A 17,225-nucleotide genomic window follows, 5' to 3' on the forward strand; every position below is an offset into this window, starting at 1 on the left:
CATTCCTGTCTGTTTATTTTGCACAAGGAAGCCAGCAGCTTTGCACAGCTGCTCATGCTTTTCAAGGAGGCCTTGGCCTTTTCCATCCTAAATAAAAGAACCGAGGGAGAAAGTAGCAAACCTCTAATGCCTGAGGGTCCAGATTCCAAAAAGCCAGAACCCCGAAACACATAATTTCCTTAAAGGAAGAATATTAACACCATCAGATATTCGGGGGAACCTATTGCAGGCACTTAGCTAAATGTGATAATACAGTCAAAAAACATTTATTAAGCATCTGTTTATTATGTACCATGTCCAATACCAAACCCTGGAGATAAAGAGGAAGAAGACCCAGCCCCTGCCTTCAGGGAGCTCAGAGTCCAGCAAGAGCAGAGAAGGTGGATAGGAAAATAAATAATTACAATGCCTTCACATTTGTATAGCACAGATAGGCAGGCAGGCATCATTATCCCCATTTTCCAGATGAAGACGCCAAAGCGCTTTATAGAGGAAGTGTCTTGCCCAAAGCCACAAGGCCAATGTGGGGCAGAGCTAATACTGAAGCCCAATCCGACTAGGACCAGCAGGGGGCGTCTCAGAGGCCTCTGCGGTCCTCTGTCCTGTTTTTGCTTCTGTTCTCTTTTGTTTAAATATTCACTATCATTCTTGACCCCCCGTTAGGTATATATCCTTGCCCACAGAGCTATAACGACTGGGACTACTCAGAACTGGACCCAGAGAGATTCCGGAGAGAAGAATTAATGTTACAGAGAAAAAGACTGATAAAGGGTAAGATACCAGTATGGACTTCTGCCCCTTTTGCCCCCTGCTGCATCTAACCACTGTCTAATTGAGGCAGGGAAGGACCTTGTAGATAAGTCCTCAGGCCAGGTTCTCTCTCACCTACCCCAAACTAGCCACCAACATAACTGAAATGTAAATGTTTGTGACCTGTAGGTAGAGTCGGCACAACATAATTGTTAGGCTGTGGGGGGTGGAATTTTGTAATAGTGGGTGCCAGGTATTGGGTGTCTACCCTGTGCTAGGCACTGTGCTGGGCTCTTTAGCCTTTCTATTTAATCCTCACAACAACCAGCTGAAGAGCACATTCTTATTAAATCCACTTTACAGATGAGGGAACTAAAGTTCAGAGAAGATAAGCAACTTACCCAAGGTGACTTGTTTATTTCGCTCAACAAGCACACAGTGAGTGCTGTGTGTCAGGCACTGTGCTGAACGCCAGGAGGCAAGCACAGCTCCCGCCTCGCAGGCAGCACAATTATACTACAGTGGATTGGGCACCGTGACAGGGGACACAGGGTGCTGAGGCAGTCCTGGGAAGGCACCCAATCTAGCCCTGAGAAGGCCGGGAAGTGACATTTAAGCTGAGTCTTGAAGGGTAGGTGTTTTAGGCAGTGACTAGAGGGAAGGATGTCTGTTTCAGCCAGAGGGAACAGCATGTGAGATGGGTAACCATCCCACAGATGTCTGAGCTAAGATTCAAACTCAGGACTGCAAAGCCACAAAGACACACTTGTGGGCTAGACAGGTGTTTTCACTAGCTGGGGGTAGTCTGCCCCTTTTTATGGGGTACCCACGGATGCAGCAAACCCCTTTAATGGCCAATAATCTAGGACTCAGGAGGCAGACAGCATCTGGCTAATGAAACCCCCTAGTGATATACAGGACACTTGGGAGATGGGAGTGAGGGGCTTATTTTTTTCTTAAATATAGTGAAAACAGTTCAAATTGTCAATGAGTCTGAACACATAGCTGTAAGTCTTATTGGCTAAAAAAATAATGCTAATGCATACTGATTTTTTTCCTCTGAGGCAGCCACTGTGTTTGAGGCCCTGTTATGTCTTTTATATCACTAGGTGATTTCATTAGCCAGATGCTGTATGTCCATTTTACAGACAAGGAATTGAGGTGTAGAAGCGTTAATATGCACAAGGCTGCCTGGCACAGTTGAGGAGCCAGAATTTTGCCCAGACTACCTGATAAACCTCATGCTTTTGTCAGTCTTTGGCCTCTCTGACCAATTAAGCCATTCTTCTCCCTGAGTCTAATATGCTTGGGGAAACTAAGGACAGTCAGCAGGAAGCAAAGACACCCTAAGAGGCAGGAATGTCTCATGCTGAGGGGAGCATTTTCTCTCTGGAAGGGCCCTGGCAGAGCTGCTAGCTTGCTCTCCAGAAGGGCCTATGTTGGCTGGAAGGTTGGATGAGATGCCCCCAGGGTTCCCCCTCTGGAGGGTAGGAACCTATGTCATGAGGCAAGTATGAGCGAGGGTTGCGGAACTGTGAAGACGGACTATGAGGCCATAAGGGAAATGGAAGCTCATGGAAATCTGAGTGCAGAATCAGAGACAGTCAGGCCTGGGGGAATGAGAACTGGGTTGGGGTCCACATTCTCACAACTCTAAGCATCTAGCATCCAGCATTTGCAGATATTCCATTGAGAACTAGGAAGTCAAAAGGAGGAGCACGTCTGGGGGAAAAGGCCACAGGTTCAATGTAGACCTGACAAATTTGAGGTGATGATAAACATCTTGGTGGAGATGTCCACTACACCCTTGGCAATGCCGTAGGAGAGAGGTCAGGGCTGGGAATCTCAATTGGGAATTTATTCAAATAGATATGCTTGTTGGAATTATCTCTAGATGAGAATATCAAGGAATCAGAGTGTCGAGGAGCACCTACCTTTAGGAAGTGGGAGAAGAAAGAGAAGCCAGGGAAGTGGGAGGAGTCCAGAGAACAGGGCCATGGCCAAGGGAGGCTTTAACAGCGGATGGACAGCAGTGCCAGCTGCTGTAGAGAGGACCTCAGAAGCAAGGCCTAGGAAGAAGCCATGGGATCTTGAAGTTAGGCCATTAGTTTTATATATGCTTGTGTGCATATGTGTGCGTATTTGTATACACACACAGAGCTTCAGCAAGGCGTAATTCACATACCATAAAATTCACCCCTTTAAAAGCGTACAATTTAGTTTTCTTTTTTTTTTTTCATGTGTTTACAAAGTTGTATGGAGTCCCTGGGTAGCACAAACAGCTAAGCACTCGACTACTAGCCGAAAGGCTGGCAGTTCAAACCCACCCAGACTCTGTTTCACAGTGACCCTATAGGACAGAGTAGAACTGCCCCGCAGGGTTTCCAAGGCTGTAAACCTTTATGGAAGCAGACTGCCATGTCTTTCTCCCATGGAGCTGCTGGTGGGCTCAAAACGCTGACCTTTTGGTTAGTGGCCAACTGCATAACCACTGCGCCACCAGGGCTCTTCCAGCTCCTCCTTCATACAAGCAAACATAGCTTGGAGAATGGGGGAGGGGCTGTGACTTCAGCAGCCCAGCCCCTTGAGGCCTCTCCCCTCTCTTGGCTCCCTGGATGAGGAAGCAGGCTGTTGGCCTTCCTCTCTCTGCCCACAGCGTGGCAACCTTCTGCATGCTGAAGACCGTCTGCAGCCTTGCTGCTCAAAGTGTGGTCCATGGACCAGCATCATCAGCCTCACCCCAGATCAGCTGAATCAGACTTTGCAGTTTACCAAGATCCCCAAGTGGTCTGTTTGCACATTCCAGTGTGAGAAGCCCTGGTTGAGGGCACAAAGGAAGAGAAAACCTGGCAACCCTTGAGGAAGAGTATGGCTGCTGTTACTGCCTAGGAAGTATAATGTTGTTTTTGGGGTGGTGGTGGCAGGGAGTCAATTCTGACTCGTAGTGACCCTATAGGACAGAGTAGGACTACCCCATAAAGTTTCCAAGGCTCTAATGGGAGCTGCTGGTGGGTTTGAACCACCAACCTTTCAGTTAGCAGCCAAGCACTTAACCACTGTGCTACCAGGGCTCCTTAGGAAGTATAACAGCCGCCCCTTAGTCAGGGCAGACACCGTAGGCTTTTATATGCTGCTTTTCTAAGCATGCGCCTTTATTGACTCACTTACTCAGTGTGCTGTCCTGGTAGTCACCCTGCGCTGAGTGGAAACAGCCTAACCCATGAATTATTTTTAAAATGTAATGACATTGTAATGAATATTAAATGTAATACCTTATGAGATTGGTAGATTGTTACTTTTAAGCATTTTATCTAACATTTATTCATTTCAGTTTTTCAGCGTTTTGAGTTTTTGTTTTTAAAGCCCAAACTTTTTTTTTTTTCATGTGGGCCGAGCACAGGCCCTGTGCTGGGGCCCTGCTTACATTATGTCCTTGGCTGCTAATCAAAAGGTCAGCAGGTCAAGTCTACCAGCTGCTCCTTAGAGCAGTTCTACTCTGTCCGATAGGGTCGCTATGGGTCGGAATCTACTTGACGGCAATGGGTTTGGTTTGGTTTTTTCAGCCCTGTGAGGTAGCAAGTGTTCAGTCCCCTTTAACAGGAGCATGAGACTGGATCAGAGAGGTCAGCTCACTTGCCCAAGGTCTCTCGGCAGGTGGAGTCAAGATAGAGGCCCTGGTGTGCCTGAGGCTGGTCCTGCGCCTGCAGCTCTAGCTGTTGCTGGTGTCGCCCTGCATGGTGCAGGTGGTGGGAGGGGGACAGTCTCCACAATGGGTGCATTCCTCCAGGAAGCCTCCTGGTCTGCAGTCGTTGTCATACCTACAGTAAGAAGGAACTGAAGAACAGTCTTTTCTCTTCCCTAGGAAGGGAGTTTTCTTTGTTCATTCATAAAAGACTCTCCTGCCCGAAGACAGTCTGTGGCAAGAAGTTCTGCCGCACTCAGGTGAGTGAGGAGGTGCAAACACAGACCCCATAGAGCCCCGTGAACTCCAGAAATCCTGGGGTCTTCTGGAACTCAGTAACTTCCCGTCGCTTCCACACCTCTGCCCCTCCTTGCTGCCACCATCTTAGCCGCCCCATCAATGCTCACTGGCAGTGCTCCGATGTGCAGTGAGTGAGGGAGCACTAAGGGTGACGCAGAAATGCCCTGATGGGAGGAGAGGGGAGAGAAGCCAGCCTTTAATCGTAGGCTGCAGCACAAGGTGTTTTTATTATGTTTTTTTGTCAGTCAATCCTCGCTCTAAGCCTGAACCCTGGAAGGCATCCCTGACACCTACTTCCTCCTCTGCCCTGTTGATGTTACCTTCTGGCCACCTCCCATACCATCACTTCTCTCCATTCCACGCCCACCCGCCTGGTCTGAGCTCCTGTAACTACTGCAGGGGCTAACTGGTCTCCCCCTTCCTCTCTAGGACTCCTCCAGTCTTTTCAAAATGCAGATCGAATCACACCATCCCATCACCACCTGACCCTACCGTACTCCCCCCACCCTCAGCACCCCCTTCCCCAAATAAAAAAACACCTTCCAGAACGCACCCTGCTGCCTGGAGGACAGACTGACCTGCAGGCCCTGCCTTGTCTGGCCCAGGCCCAGTCTGCCTTCCCTGGCTGTCTGGGCTCCAGCCAGAGGGCCCTTCCTCCTTTCAGTTCCTTGCATGTTCCACACCCCATCCCCGTACATGGCCTCAGTGTCTGCCCCTCTTGCCCCAGGTAAGTTCCCCACCCCACTGCCATCCTCATTGTTAGAGGTTCTTCCCAATTCTGGCTTCAGAGAGGACACACTAATAGCTTGAAATCAACCACACACTACAAATCACGATTTGTTTTTTCTGGAAAGCGGAAAAACATAAATGGGTGGGGTTTGGCAAAAAAATCCTGTCACCTCTCCTGTCATGGCCTCACCGGGTGAGGAATGCTTGATACCTAGCCCCTGGCATTGCAGTTCACCTGGATAACAGCAGTCGCCTTCCACCAGGGCTCCCGTCCTTGACTCTTGCCCCTCTGTCCCATCTCCACACGGCAGCCAGAGTGATCTTTTAATGTACACCAGATGCGGCTGTTCTCTGCTTAAAACTCCTAGTACCTTCTCCAGTGCACTTAGAATGAATCCACACTCCTTAACCTGACTTGAAATGGCCTGCAGTCCAGCCAGCACCTCTCTCCAGCCTCCTCGTATCCACTCTCTGCCTCAGTACCGGACATCAGCCCAGCAGCCTTTCTTCTGCCTCTTGGACACCCGAGCTTATACCCTGCTGGGCCTCTGCCCTGGCTGTTGCCTTTGCCTGGAGTGTGTGCTTCTCAGAGTGCCCGAGGGAGTGGCCAGCTCTTTCTTGCCCTTCAGATCCCAGTTTCACCATCCACACCTTGGAGAGGCCATCCCTGACTCCCCAGCCACTGTCTATCATGCCACCTATTTTAATTCTTCTATAGTCCTGTAGGGTCGCTTTGAGTCGGAATAGACTCAACAGCAACGGGTTTGGTTTTTTTTTTTTTGGTTTATAGCCCTATAGTGTCTCTGAGCTGGAATCGGCTTGCCGGCAACGGGGTTTTTTTTTGTTTTTTTTTTTTTTCTTTTAGTGCTTATCATCCCTAGGTGGTGCAAACGGTTAACATGCTCGGCTGCCAACTGAAAAGTTGGAGGTTCGAGTCTACCAAGCCGTACCTCAGAAGGAAGGCCTGGTGATCTGCTTCTGAAAACTCAGCTATCGTGATCCCTGTCAGAGCAGTTGGTGGTGGTAGCCGGGCATCGTCTAGTTGTGCTGGACTCAGTCTGGTGGAGGCTGTGATAGTTGTGGTCCTTTAGTCCTTTGGACTAATCTTTCCCTTATGTCTTTAGTTTTCTTCATTCTCCCTTGCTTCAGATGGGGTGAGACCAGTGAATTATCTTAGGTGGCTGCTCACAAGCTTTTAAGACCCCAGACGCTACTCACCAAAGTAGAATGTAGAACATTTTCTTTATATGCTATGTTATGCCACTTGGGCTAGATGTTCCCTGAGACCATGGTCCCCACATCCCTCAGCCCAGCAATGTGGTCCCTCAGGGAGTTTGGATGTGTCTATGGAGCTTCCATGACCTTGCCTTGGACAAGTTCTGCTGGCTTCCCCAGTATTGTGTACTGTCTTACCCTTCACCAAAGTTACCACTTATCTATTTAGTGTTTTTCCCTCCCACCCCTTCCCTCCCTTGTAACCATCAAAGATTACTTATTTTTGTGTGTAAACCTTTGAGTATAAACCTATCAGTTTTTATAGTAGTGGTCTCATAAAATATTTGTCCTTTTGTGACTGACTCAGCATAATGCCCCTTAGATTCATCCATGTTGTGAGATGCTTTGCCAGTTCATCATTGTTCTTTATTGTTGCATAGTACTCCATTGTACGTATGTAATTTAGTTTACCCATTCATCCACTGATGGGCACCTAGGCTATGTCCGTCTTTTTGCAGTTGTGAAAATGCAGCAATGAACATGGGTGCGCATATGTCTATTTCATGTGAAGGCTCTTATTTCTCTGGGATATATTCCTAGGAGTGGGATTGCTGGATCATATGGTATTTCTATTTCTAGATTTTTAGGGAACCACCATATCATTTTCCAAAATGGCTATACCATTTTGCATTCCCACCAGCAGTGCATAAGAGTTCCAGTCTCCCCTCAGCCTCTCCAACGTTTGTTATTTTCTGTTTTTTTTTATTTCTTCCAGTATTGTTGGGGTGAGATGGTATCTCATTGTGGTTTTGATTTGCATTTCTCTAAAGGCTAGTGATCTCGATCATTTCCTCATGTGTCTGTTAGCTGCTTGAATGTCTTCTTTGGTGAAGTGTCTGTTCATATCCTTTGCCCATTGTTTAATTGGATTATTTGTCTTTTTGTTGTAGAGATGTTATATTTTCCTATAGATTTTAGAGATTGGATCTTTGTTCGATATGTCATAGTCAAAATTTTTTTTTCCCAGCCTGTAGGTTCTCTTTTTTCTCTTTTGGTGAAATCTTTTAATGAACATAAGTGTTTAATTTTTAGGCGATCCCAGATGTCTGTTCACTTATTGCAACTCGAGGCTTGAATTTTTTCTTCAGTTCTTTCAGCTTGAGAAACACCGAGCGTGTTCTTCCCTTTTGGTTTTCCATCTCTAGCTCTTTGCACATGTCATTATAATACTTTACTGTCTTCTCGAGAAGCCCTTTGAAATCTTCTGTTCAGCTCTTTTACTTCATCAATTCTTCCTTTTACTCTAGCTGCTCAACATTTGAGAGCAAGTTTCAGAGTCTCATCTGACACCCATCTTGGTCTTTTCTTTCTTCCCTGCCTCTCCAATGACCTCTTGCTTTCTTCATGGATGATGTCCTTGATGTCATTCTACAACTCGTCTGATCTTTGGTCACAAGTGTTCAATGTGTCAAATCTATTCTTCAGATGGTCTCTAAATTCAGGTGGGATGTACTCAAGGTCATATTTTGGATCTCATGGACTTGCTCGGATTTTCTTCAGTTTCAGCTTGAACTTGCATATGAGCAATTGATGGTCTGTTCCACAGTTGGCCCCTGGCCTTGTTCTGACTGGTGATATTGAGCTTTTCCATTGTCTCTTTCCACAGTTGTAGTCAATTTGATTTCTGTGTATTCCATCTGGCGAAGTCCATGTGTATAGCCGCCGTTTATGTTGGTGAAAGAAGGCATTTGCAATGAAGAAGTCATTGGTCTTGCAAAATTCTATCATTCGATTGTTTCTATCACCAAAGCCATATTTTCCAACTACCGATCCTTCTTTGTTTCCAGCTTTTGCATTCCAATCACCAGTAATTATCAATGCATCTTGATTGCGTGTTCGATCAATTTCAGACTGCAGCAGCTGATAAAAATCTTCTATTTCTTCATCTTTGGCCCTAGTGGTTGGTGCATAAATTTGAATAATAGTCGTATTAACTGGTCTTCCTTGTAGGTGTATGGGTATTATCCTATCACTGACAGCATTGTACTTCAGGATAGATCTTGAAATGTCCTTTTTGACGATGAATGCAACACCATTCCTCTTCAAGTTGCCATCCCAGCATAGTAGACTATATGATTGTCCAATTCAAAATGGCCAAATACCAGTCCATTCCAGCTCACTAATACCTAGGATATCGATGTTTATGTGTTCCATTTCATTTTTGATGATTTCCAATTTTCCTAGGTTCATACTTTGTACATTCCAGGTTCCAATTATTAATGGATGTTTGCAGCTGTTTCTTCTCATTTTGAGTCGTGACACATTAGCAAATGAAGGTCCCGAAAGCTTTACTCCATCCACGTCATTAAGGTCGACTCTACTTTGAGGAGGCAGCTCTTCACCAGTCGTCTTTCCAGTGCCTTCCAACCCGGGGGGCTCATCTTCCAGCACTATATCAGACAGCGTTCCGCTGCTATTCATAAGGTTTTCACTGGCTAGTGCTTTTCAGAAGTAGATTGCCAGGTCCTTCTTCCTAGTCTGTCCTAGTCTGGAAGCTCAGCTGAAACCTGTCCCCCATGGGTGACCCTGCTGGTATCTGAATACTGGTGCCATAGCTTCCAGCAACACAGCAACACGCAAGCACCCACGGTACGACAAACTGACAGACACGTGGGATTCTATGGGGAAAATATTAAATGACGCAGGAAGCATTAAGGACGATGGAAGGAATACACAGGGTCATTATACCAAAAAGAATTAGTCGATATTCAACCATTTCAAGAGGTGGCATATGATCAGGAGCCAATGGTACTGAAGAAAGAAGTCCAAGCTGCTCTGAAGGCTTTGGCGAAAAACAAGGCTCCAGGACTTGATGGAATATCAATTGAGATATTTCAACAAACAGATGCAGCGCTGGAGGTGCTCACTTGTCTATGCCAAGAAATATGAAAGACAGCTTCCTGGCCAACTGACTGGAAAAGATCCATATTTATGCCTATTCCCAAGAAAGGTGATCCAACTGAATGTGGAAATTATAGAAAAATATCATTAATATTACACTCAAGCAAAATTTTGCTGAAGATCATTCAAAAGCAGCTGCAGCAGTATATCGACAGGGAACTTCCAGAAATTCAGGCTGGTTTCAGAACAGGATGTGGAACCAGGGATATCATTGCTGATGTCAGATGGATCCTGGCTGAAAGCAGAGAATAGCAGAAGGATGTTTACCTGTGTTTTATTGACTACAAAAAGGCATTTGACTGTGTGGATCATAACAAATTATGGATAACACTGTGAAGAATGGGAATTCCAGAACACTTAATTGTGCTCATTAGGAACCTTTACATAGATCAAGAGGCAGTTATTCAGACAGAACAAGGGGATACTGAGTGGGTGTGCGTCAGGGTTGTATCCTTTCACCATACCTATTCAATCTGTATGCTGAGCAAATAATCCGAGAAGCTGGACTATATGAAGAAGAATGGGGCATCAGGATTGGAGAAAGACTCATTGACGACCTGCTTTATGTAGATGACACAGCCTTGCTTACTGAAAGTGAAGAGGACTTGAAGCACTTACTAATGAAGATCAAAGACCACAGCCTTCAGTATGGATTACACCTCAACATAAAGGAAACAAAAATCCTTACAATTAGGCCAATGAGCAACATCATGATCAACGGAGAAAAGATTGAAGTTGTCAAGGATTGCATTTTACTTGGATCCACAATCAACACCCATGGAAGCAGCAGTCAAGAAATCAAAAGACACATTGCATTGGGTAAATATGCTGCAAAGGACCTCTTTAAAGTGTTGAAGAGCGAAGATGTCACCTTGAAGACTAGGTGCGCCTGACCCAAGCCATGGTATTTTCAATCGCATCATATGCATGTGAAAGCTGGACAATTAATAAGGAAGACCAAGGAAGAATTGACACCTTTGAATTGTGGTGTTGGTGAAGAATATTGAATATACCATGGACTGCCAAAAGAACGAACAAATCTGTCTTAGAAGAAGTACAACCAGAATGCTTCTTAGGATGGCGAGACTGCATCTTACATACTTTGGACATGTTGTCAGGAGGGATCAGTCCCTGGAGAAGGACATCGTGCTTGGCAGAGTACAGGGTCAGCGGAAAAGAGGATGACCCTCAACGAGGTGGATTGACAGAGTGGCTGCAACAATGAGCTCAAGCATAACAACAATTGTGAGGATGGCTCGGGACCGGGCAGTGTTTTGTTCTGTTGTGCATAGGGTCACTTTGAGTCGGAACCGACTCGACAGCACCTGACAACAACAACAACCCATTTATCTAGCTTATCTTCTGGTATTTGTGTATTGTTAGTTATGGTTTGTATTCTGTTAATGTCGTGTATTAGGGCCTCTAGCATTGACCCTATTTTTTCTTCTGTGACCTAAATGGTTTTATATTTAGCTCTTTGGTCCATTTTGAATTAGTTTTGGTGTATGATGTGAGGTATGGGTCCCGCTTCATTTTTTTGCAGATGGACATCCAGTTTTGCCAGCACCATTTGTTAAAAAGTCTGTCTTTTCCCCATTTGATGGACTTTGGGCCCTTGTTGGAGATCAGGTGAGTGTAGGTAGATGGATTTATATCTGGGACTCAATTCTGTTCAGTGTGTCTGTCATTGTACCAGTAAAAAAAACCAATTCAGTGCTACCAGGCTGTTTTGACTACTGTAGCTGTATAGTAGATTCTGAGGTCAGGTAGTACAAGTCTTCCTACTTTATTCTTTTTCTTCAATAGTGCTTTACTTATCTGGGGCCTCTTCCCTTTCCAAATTAAGTTAATGATTAATTTTCCCATCTCTTTAAAGAATGCTGTTGGTATCTGGATCAGAATTGCATTGTATTTGTAGATTGCTTTGGGTAGAACTGACATTTTCACAATGTTAAGTCTACCTATCCACGAAGATGGTATATTTTTCCATTTATGTAGATCTCTTTTGGTTTCTTGCAGTAGTGTTTTGTAGTTTTCTTTGTATAGGTCTTTTATGTCCCTGGTTAGATTTATTTCTAAGTATTTTATTTTTTTTAGGGGCCATTGTAAATGATATTGTTTTCCTGATGTCCTTTTCATAGTTCTCCTTATTGGTATGTAGGAATCCAACTGATTTTTGTATGTTTATCTAGTATCCTGCTATTCTGCTGAATCTTTCTATTAGTTCCGGTAGTTTTCTCATGGTGTCTTTTGGGTTTTCTCTGTATAGCATCATATTGTCTGCAAATAGGGACAGTTTTACTTCTTCCTTACAAATTTGGATGCCCTTTTATTTCTTTTTCTTGCCTTATTGCTCTAGCTGGAACTTCCAGCACAATGTTAAATAGGAATGGTGATAAAGGGCATCCTTGTCTTGTTCCTGTTCTCAAGGGGAATGTTTTCAAGCCTCTCTCCATTAAGAATGATGTTGGTTGTTGGTTTTGTATAGATGCCCTTTATTACATTGAGGAATTTCCCTTCCATAGCCATTTTATTGAGAGTTTTTATCAGAAATGGGCACTGGACTTTGTTGAATGTAGGGCCCCTACTTATTACAGACTGGGTCATTTATTCATTTAATAAATATTAAAGGTCTTAGTCAAAGAAGTCCTCTATAAGGAGAAATCATCATCAGAGTTCTTCATCGCAAACAGGAGCATCCACCTTAGCTGATGTAAACAGAAAGGAACATCCCAAAGAATATTAGTGGTACACAGCACCCTCTAGAAGCGCCAGTCCATTAGTTTCAGAGGCTACGTATGTTGCCCAAACCACGACACTCCTGCAAAGAACACTGCTGTGCACCAATGTCATTGGGAACAGGATGCTAAAAGTTCCACACTGCTTTACTTGAAAAACCAGTTGCTTCTGCAACAGTCTCTCCAAGAACTGGAGTCTGGAAAAAAAAAAACAATACTAGAATCTGCATAGTTCCCACTTTTTTACATTGCTCATTTCTATCTTGAAGTCTCGTGCAAGTGCAGTACATTTGAAGGGTAGAGCCTAGGTTGAATGCCTGTACCCCAGCCACAAGGAAAGCTGGAAGAGCAACTTAAGTCTTGTACTGTGAAGCATGGGTCTCATAATATGGAAAAGGAAGAACGTTTGGAACATACATGTGCTAAATATCTACCCCCATTGAACAAAAAACCCACTGCTGTCGAGTCAATTCTGTCTCATAGCAACCTTGTAGGACAGAGTAGAACTGCCCCATAGGGTTTTCAAGGAGAGATCTTTTGGTTAGCAGCTCACCTCTTAACCATTGCACCACCAGGAGGTGACATTTGAGCTGAGAAAAAAAAAACGAGGAGTCAGCCATCAGAATAGTGAATGGAAGAGCCCCTAGGAAGAAGGAACAGCATGTGCAAAAGCCCTAAGTCAAATAAATAAAAAGCTTGGCATATTCAGAGAACAGAGAAAAGGCCACTGATACTGGATCCCATGGATCCCAGGGAGCGTGAGGAAGAGAGGCAGGAGTTGAGGCTGGGGAAGTAGGTGGGGCCTGGATCCTGCAGAGTTGTGAAGGTCATAGTAAGGAGTATGGATATAATTTAAGTACTGTGGAAATCCATTAAAATAGATGACATGATCTGAGTTAGGTTTTTAAAAGATCACACTGGCTTCTGAGTATAGAGAATGTATTGGTGGGTCATAGAATACCAGTTAGGCTTAGTTTAAATAAGAGAAAGTGGTGGTAGGTGGTTAGAAGCAGACAGACCTGAAATGTATTTTAGAGATAGCTTTAAAATACACTGAGTGGGCTTTGGGAGTGAAGAGGAGAGGCGAGGAAATAGAGGAAGGAGTCAAGAATGAGTCCCAGCTTTGTGGCTTAAGCAGCTAGATGATGCCATTTTCTGAGATGGAATGCACAGAGCTTGGGGAAGGGGAAGGCTGTCAAGGGTTCAGTTCTGAACTTGTTAACTTTAAGATGCCTGTGAGACATGGAAATGGAGATGTCAAGTAGCTAGTTAGATATACAAGACTAGGCTTTGGAGGAAAGGTCTAGGTTAGAGAGAGAGACAATTTCTACCTCAGCGTTATAGATATATGATGAAATATGGGAAATGAGAATGAATGGCCACCATGGAGCCGTAAGCAAAGGTAGAAAAGTAGACTAGGCTTGGTGCCAGAGACCTAAATCTCCACCTAAGTGATGTTACCTATCAGTTGCATAGGTATGAGCAAATCTGAGCTTCTGTGTTCTTATCTGCAAAACGACCATCACAACTGGTACTAGCTCTTACAGATTCAATCTCTGTGTCCCATAGATTGTTGGATAGTCATGTCCTGTCATGACGTCTAATAATTTTAACCAGAATTTTGCCAAGTTCCAGAACGTAGGTACGTTAAGGGTCATAACTATAACAACCCAGATTCCTCCAGCTAATTTGTATACCTGTTAATACCAAATCTGCCAAGCCCACTGACCTTCCAGACATTTCCTGGGTATCTCACGTTTGCTCATACACAGGTGATATCTCACATTTTGATCAAAAACAGGCTGCCTCTGCTATTCTGCCCCCATCCCACTTGAGCCCTCAGTGTGCCAAATCTGAGCAGTAGGGTGACTGGGTGGGGTAGATTGCTGCTTCTTCTCTGTGCTGTGGTGGGTCAGGGTGTCCCAACCCAGAGATAGCCACCCTTTGCTCACACACCTGTAGGGTGGTTGCTGATAACAACATGAGAGGATAAATAGGACAATCCTTTGTAAGTTGAAGAGCATAGTCTTCATGAAGAGTCCACCTTATGTAGGCCCTGCTTGTTTTCTTTGCATATATCCTCTTTAGTCCTCACGGAATCGACTCAACGGCAATGGGTTTGGTTTTTTTTTTTTTAGTCCTCACAAAGGAGCCCTGGTGGTACAGTGGTCAAGCACTCAGCTGCTAACTGAAAGGTTGGTGGTACGAATCTATCAGCCACTCCACGGGAGAAAGATATGGCGGTCTGCTTCTATGAAGATTTACAGCCTTGGAAACCCTATACATAGTGCAGTTGTACTCTGTCCTATGGGGTTTCCATGAGTCAGAATCGACTCAACGGCAATGGGTAGTCCTTACAACATCCCTGCAAGCTCAGTAATTATTATCTTTATTTGACAAATGAAGAAACAGACTCAGAATGGTGAATAACTCACCCAAGGCCACACAGCTGACTTCACCGGGCATCAGAAAGCTCTCAGGCTTTTTATGCATCATCATGCTGCCTCTCCAAATAACAGGATGCCTTGTTAATAAACCCAAGCCAGCCTCCTTGTGTTTATTCTCAGCTGTACTACAGATCTCTCCGAGGCCTGTTAAGAATGAGCATGGAGGCTTCATTGAACCCTGGGAGTGTTTTCTTCTAACAAATCCAGTAACCATCTCACATTTAAAGATCAGTAGCCTTTGGACAACCAGCTGCATGATGTATGGGGAGTCCATTCTGCTTTCTTCTGCCCATTCAAATATCACATTTCTATAAAAGGAAAGCGGTTGTTGTTGAGGCTGGTGGACTGTTTGCCTCCCACATGGTAGGCCATCTGTTTAACAACTGCCAAACTCCTACTCATTCTTAAAGACAGAACCAAAGCGTCTTCTCTCCTTGGAAGCCCTCCAGCTCTCAGAATCAAGCATTCCCCACCCTGGCTTCCCATAATGTTCTGCTCATTCTGCTCTTGTTGTTGGGTGCCATCGAGTTGATTTTTGACTCATAGTGACCCCATGTGACAGAGTGGAATTACTAGTGGCGGAGCACTAGTTCCTCAATATCTACTCTCCCTTTGATCGACAGAAAGAGCACCTCTGTCAAGAATAGGTATACACACAGAAAGCAACATACTTTGATGGTTACCAGGGATGGGGGGGGGGTCACTTGCTAGATAGTAGACACTTGGATGAGTAGACACTTCCCCCACAATATGGGGGAAGTCAGCACAACCTGACTAAGGTAAATGAAGACACCAAAAGGTATGCGAGAATAAAGGACAATTATGGTCAATGCTAGAATATAGAAATTTTGCAACAGCAGTGATAATAACCAAAAATATGTGTGTGGTTACATAGGTAGATATGTATGCCCTATGTGTATATGTGAGTACCTGTGCTTATATAGGTATATCCGTAGGCATAAGTATATACATGTTTGAGTGTGCTGCATATATATCCTTATATATAATAATATATAATAAAACACAGTTATGGAGACTTCCTAGACATATCCAGACATTTTATAGGATTGGTTTACTGGGTTACAGAGATTGGGACCATAGTTTCATGGGACAACTCGGTCAACTGGAAAAACGTAATATGTAAAGATAATGTACTACATCCTAGTTTGGTGAGTAGCATCTGGGGTCTTAAAAACATGAGAGTGACCAACTCAGGTACGACTATTGGTCTTTTCCAATCTGGAGCAAAGGAGAATGAAGGAAGTCAAAGACTGAAAAAAAAAACTAGTCCATAGGACTGATAGCCCACGTGAACCACGGCTTCATCTAGCCTGAGACCAGAAGAACTAGATGGTGCCTGGCCACCACTACCAACCATTCTGATCAGGGACACAATAGGAGGTTCTAGATAGAATGAGAGAAAAATGTAGAACAAAGCTCAAATTCCTAAAAAATTCCAGACTTGCTGGGCTGATGGAGACTAGTGGAGCCCCCAAGACTATTGCCCTAAGATACTCTTTTAACTTAGAATTGAAACTACTCCCAGTGGTCACCTTTCAGCCAAATAATAGATTGGCTTATAAAATAAACAGTATCACCCGTGAGGTATATATTCCCTTAAACAGTCAACTATATGAGACCAAATGGTCAACATTTACCCAAAAACAAAGATGAGAAGGCAAGGAGGGCAGGGAAGCTAAATCAATGGAAATAGAATAAACAGAGTAGAAATAATGAGAATACTGACACATTGTGAAAATTTTAACCAATGTCATGGAACAATTTGTATAAAAATTATTAAATGGGAACCTGATTTTCTGTGTAAACTTTCATCTGAAACACAATAAAATGTTAGAAAACAAAGAAAACCAAAGAGCACCTCTGATTTTTAAGTGTGCGTACACATGGCCAGTGTACAGATTACATTTCCTAGCCTCTGCTATATATATGTATGGCTGTGTAACTAAGATCCAGTTAAAGTCCATGTGCCATGTGGCAGTTTCTGGGAATCTTCTTTAAAAGACAGCTGGTATGGACCCTTCGTCTCTTTGTCCTTTCCTCCATCCTGCTGTCTGAAATGTGTGATGACTGGAGCTCCAACTGCTGTCTTGGACCCTAAGGACAAGGGCCGCACCTTAGGAAAGGTGAAACTGTGAGCTGGGAAAAGTCAGAGTCCCAAAGGACTTAGTAGAGTAGAACCAATGTTATGAGCCTGGATTGCCTATCTTCAGGCTTTATGTGGGAGAGAAATTTCTACCTAGTTTGAGCCACGGTTGACTCTCTGTTACTCACATCAAACTTAATCCTAACATATTAATGCTCTAATAAATATGTGATACTTTCTTTTCACACCTTAGTGTGATTGTCAGGAGTCCCTGGGTGGCACAAGTAGCTGAGCGCTCA

The 17,225-nt window shown here is 44.2% G+C and overlaps 1 protein-coding gene across 1 annotated transcript in view; it reads left to right on the forward strand.

Moving 5' to 3' along the window:
- FAM227A (family with sequence similarity 227 member A) overlaps positions 1-17,225 on the forward strand; it is a 65,526-nt gene that overhangs the window by 24,109 nt on the left and 24,192 nt on the right. The window contains 1 exon segment of the mRNA XM_064285112.1: positions 664-782. Within this exon segment, the coding sequence (XP_064141182.1) occupies positions 664-782 (119 nt within the window).

Source organism: Loxodonta africana, chromosome 4, assembly GCF_030014295.1.
Source record: "Loxodonta africana isolate mLoxAfr1 chromosome 4, mLoxAfr1.hap2, whole genome shotgun sequence".
Classification (NCBI taxonomy): Eukaryota; Metazoa; Chordata; class Mammalia; order Proboscidea; family Elephantidae; genus Loxodonta; species Loxodonta africana.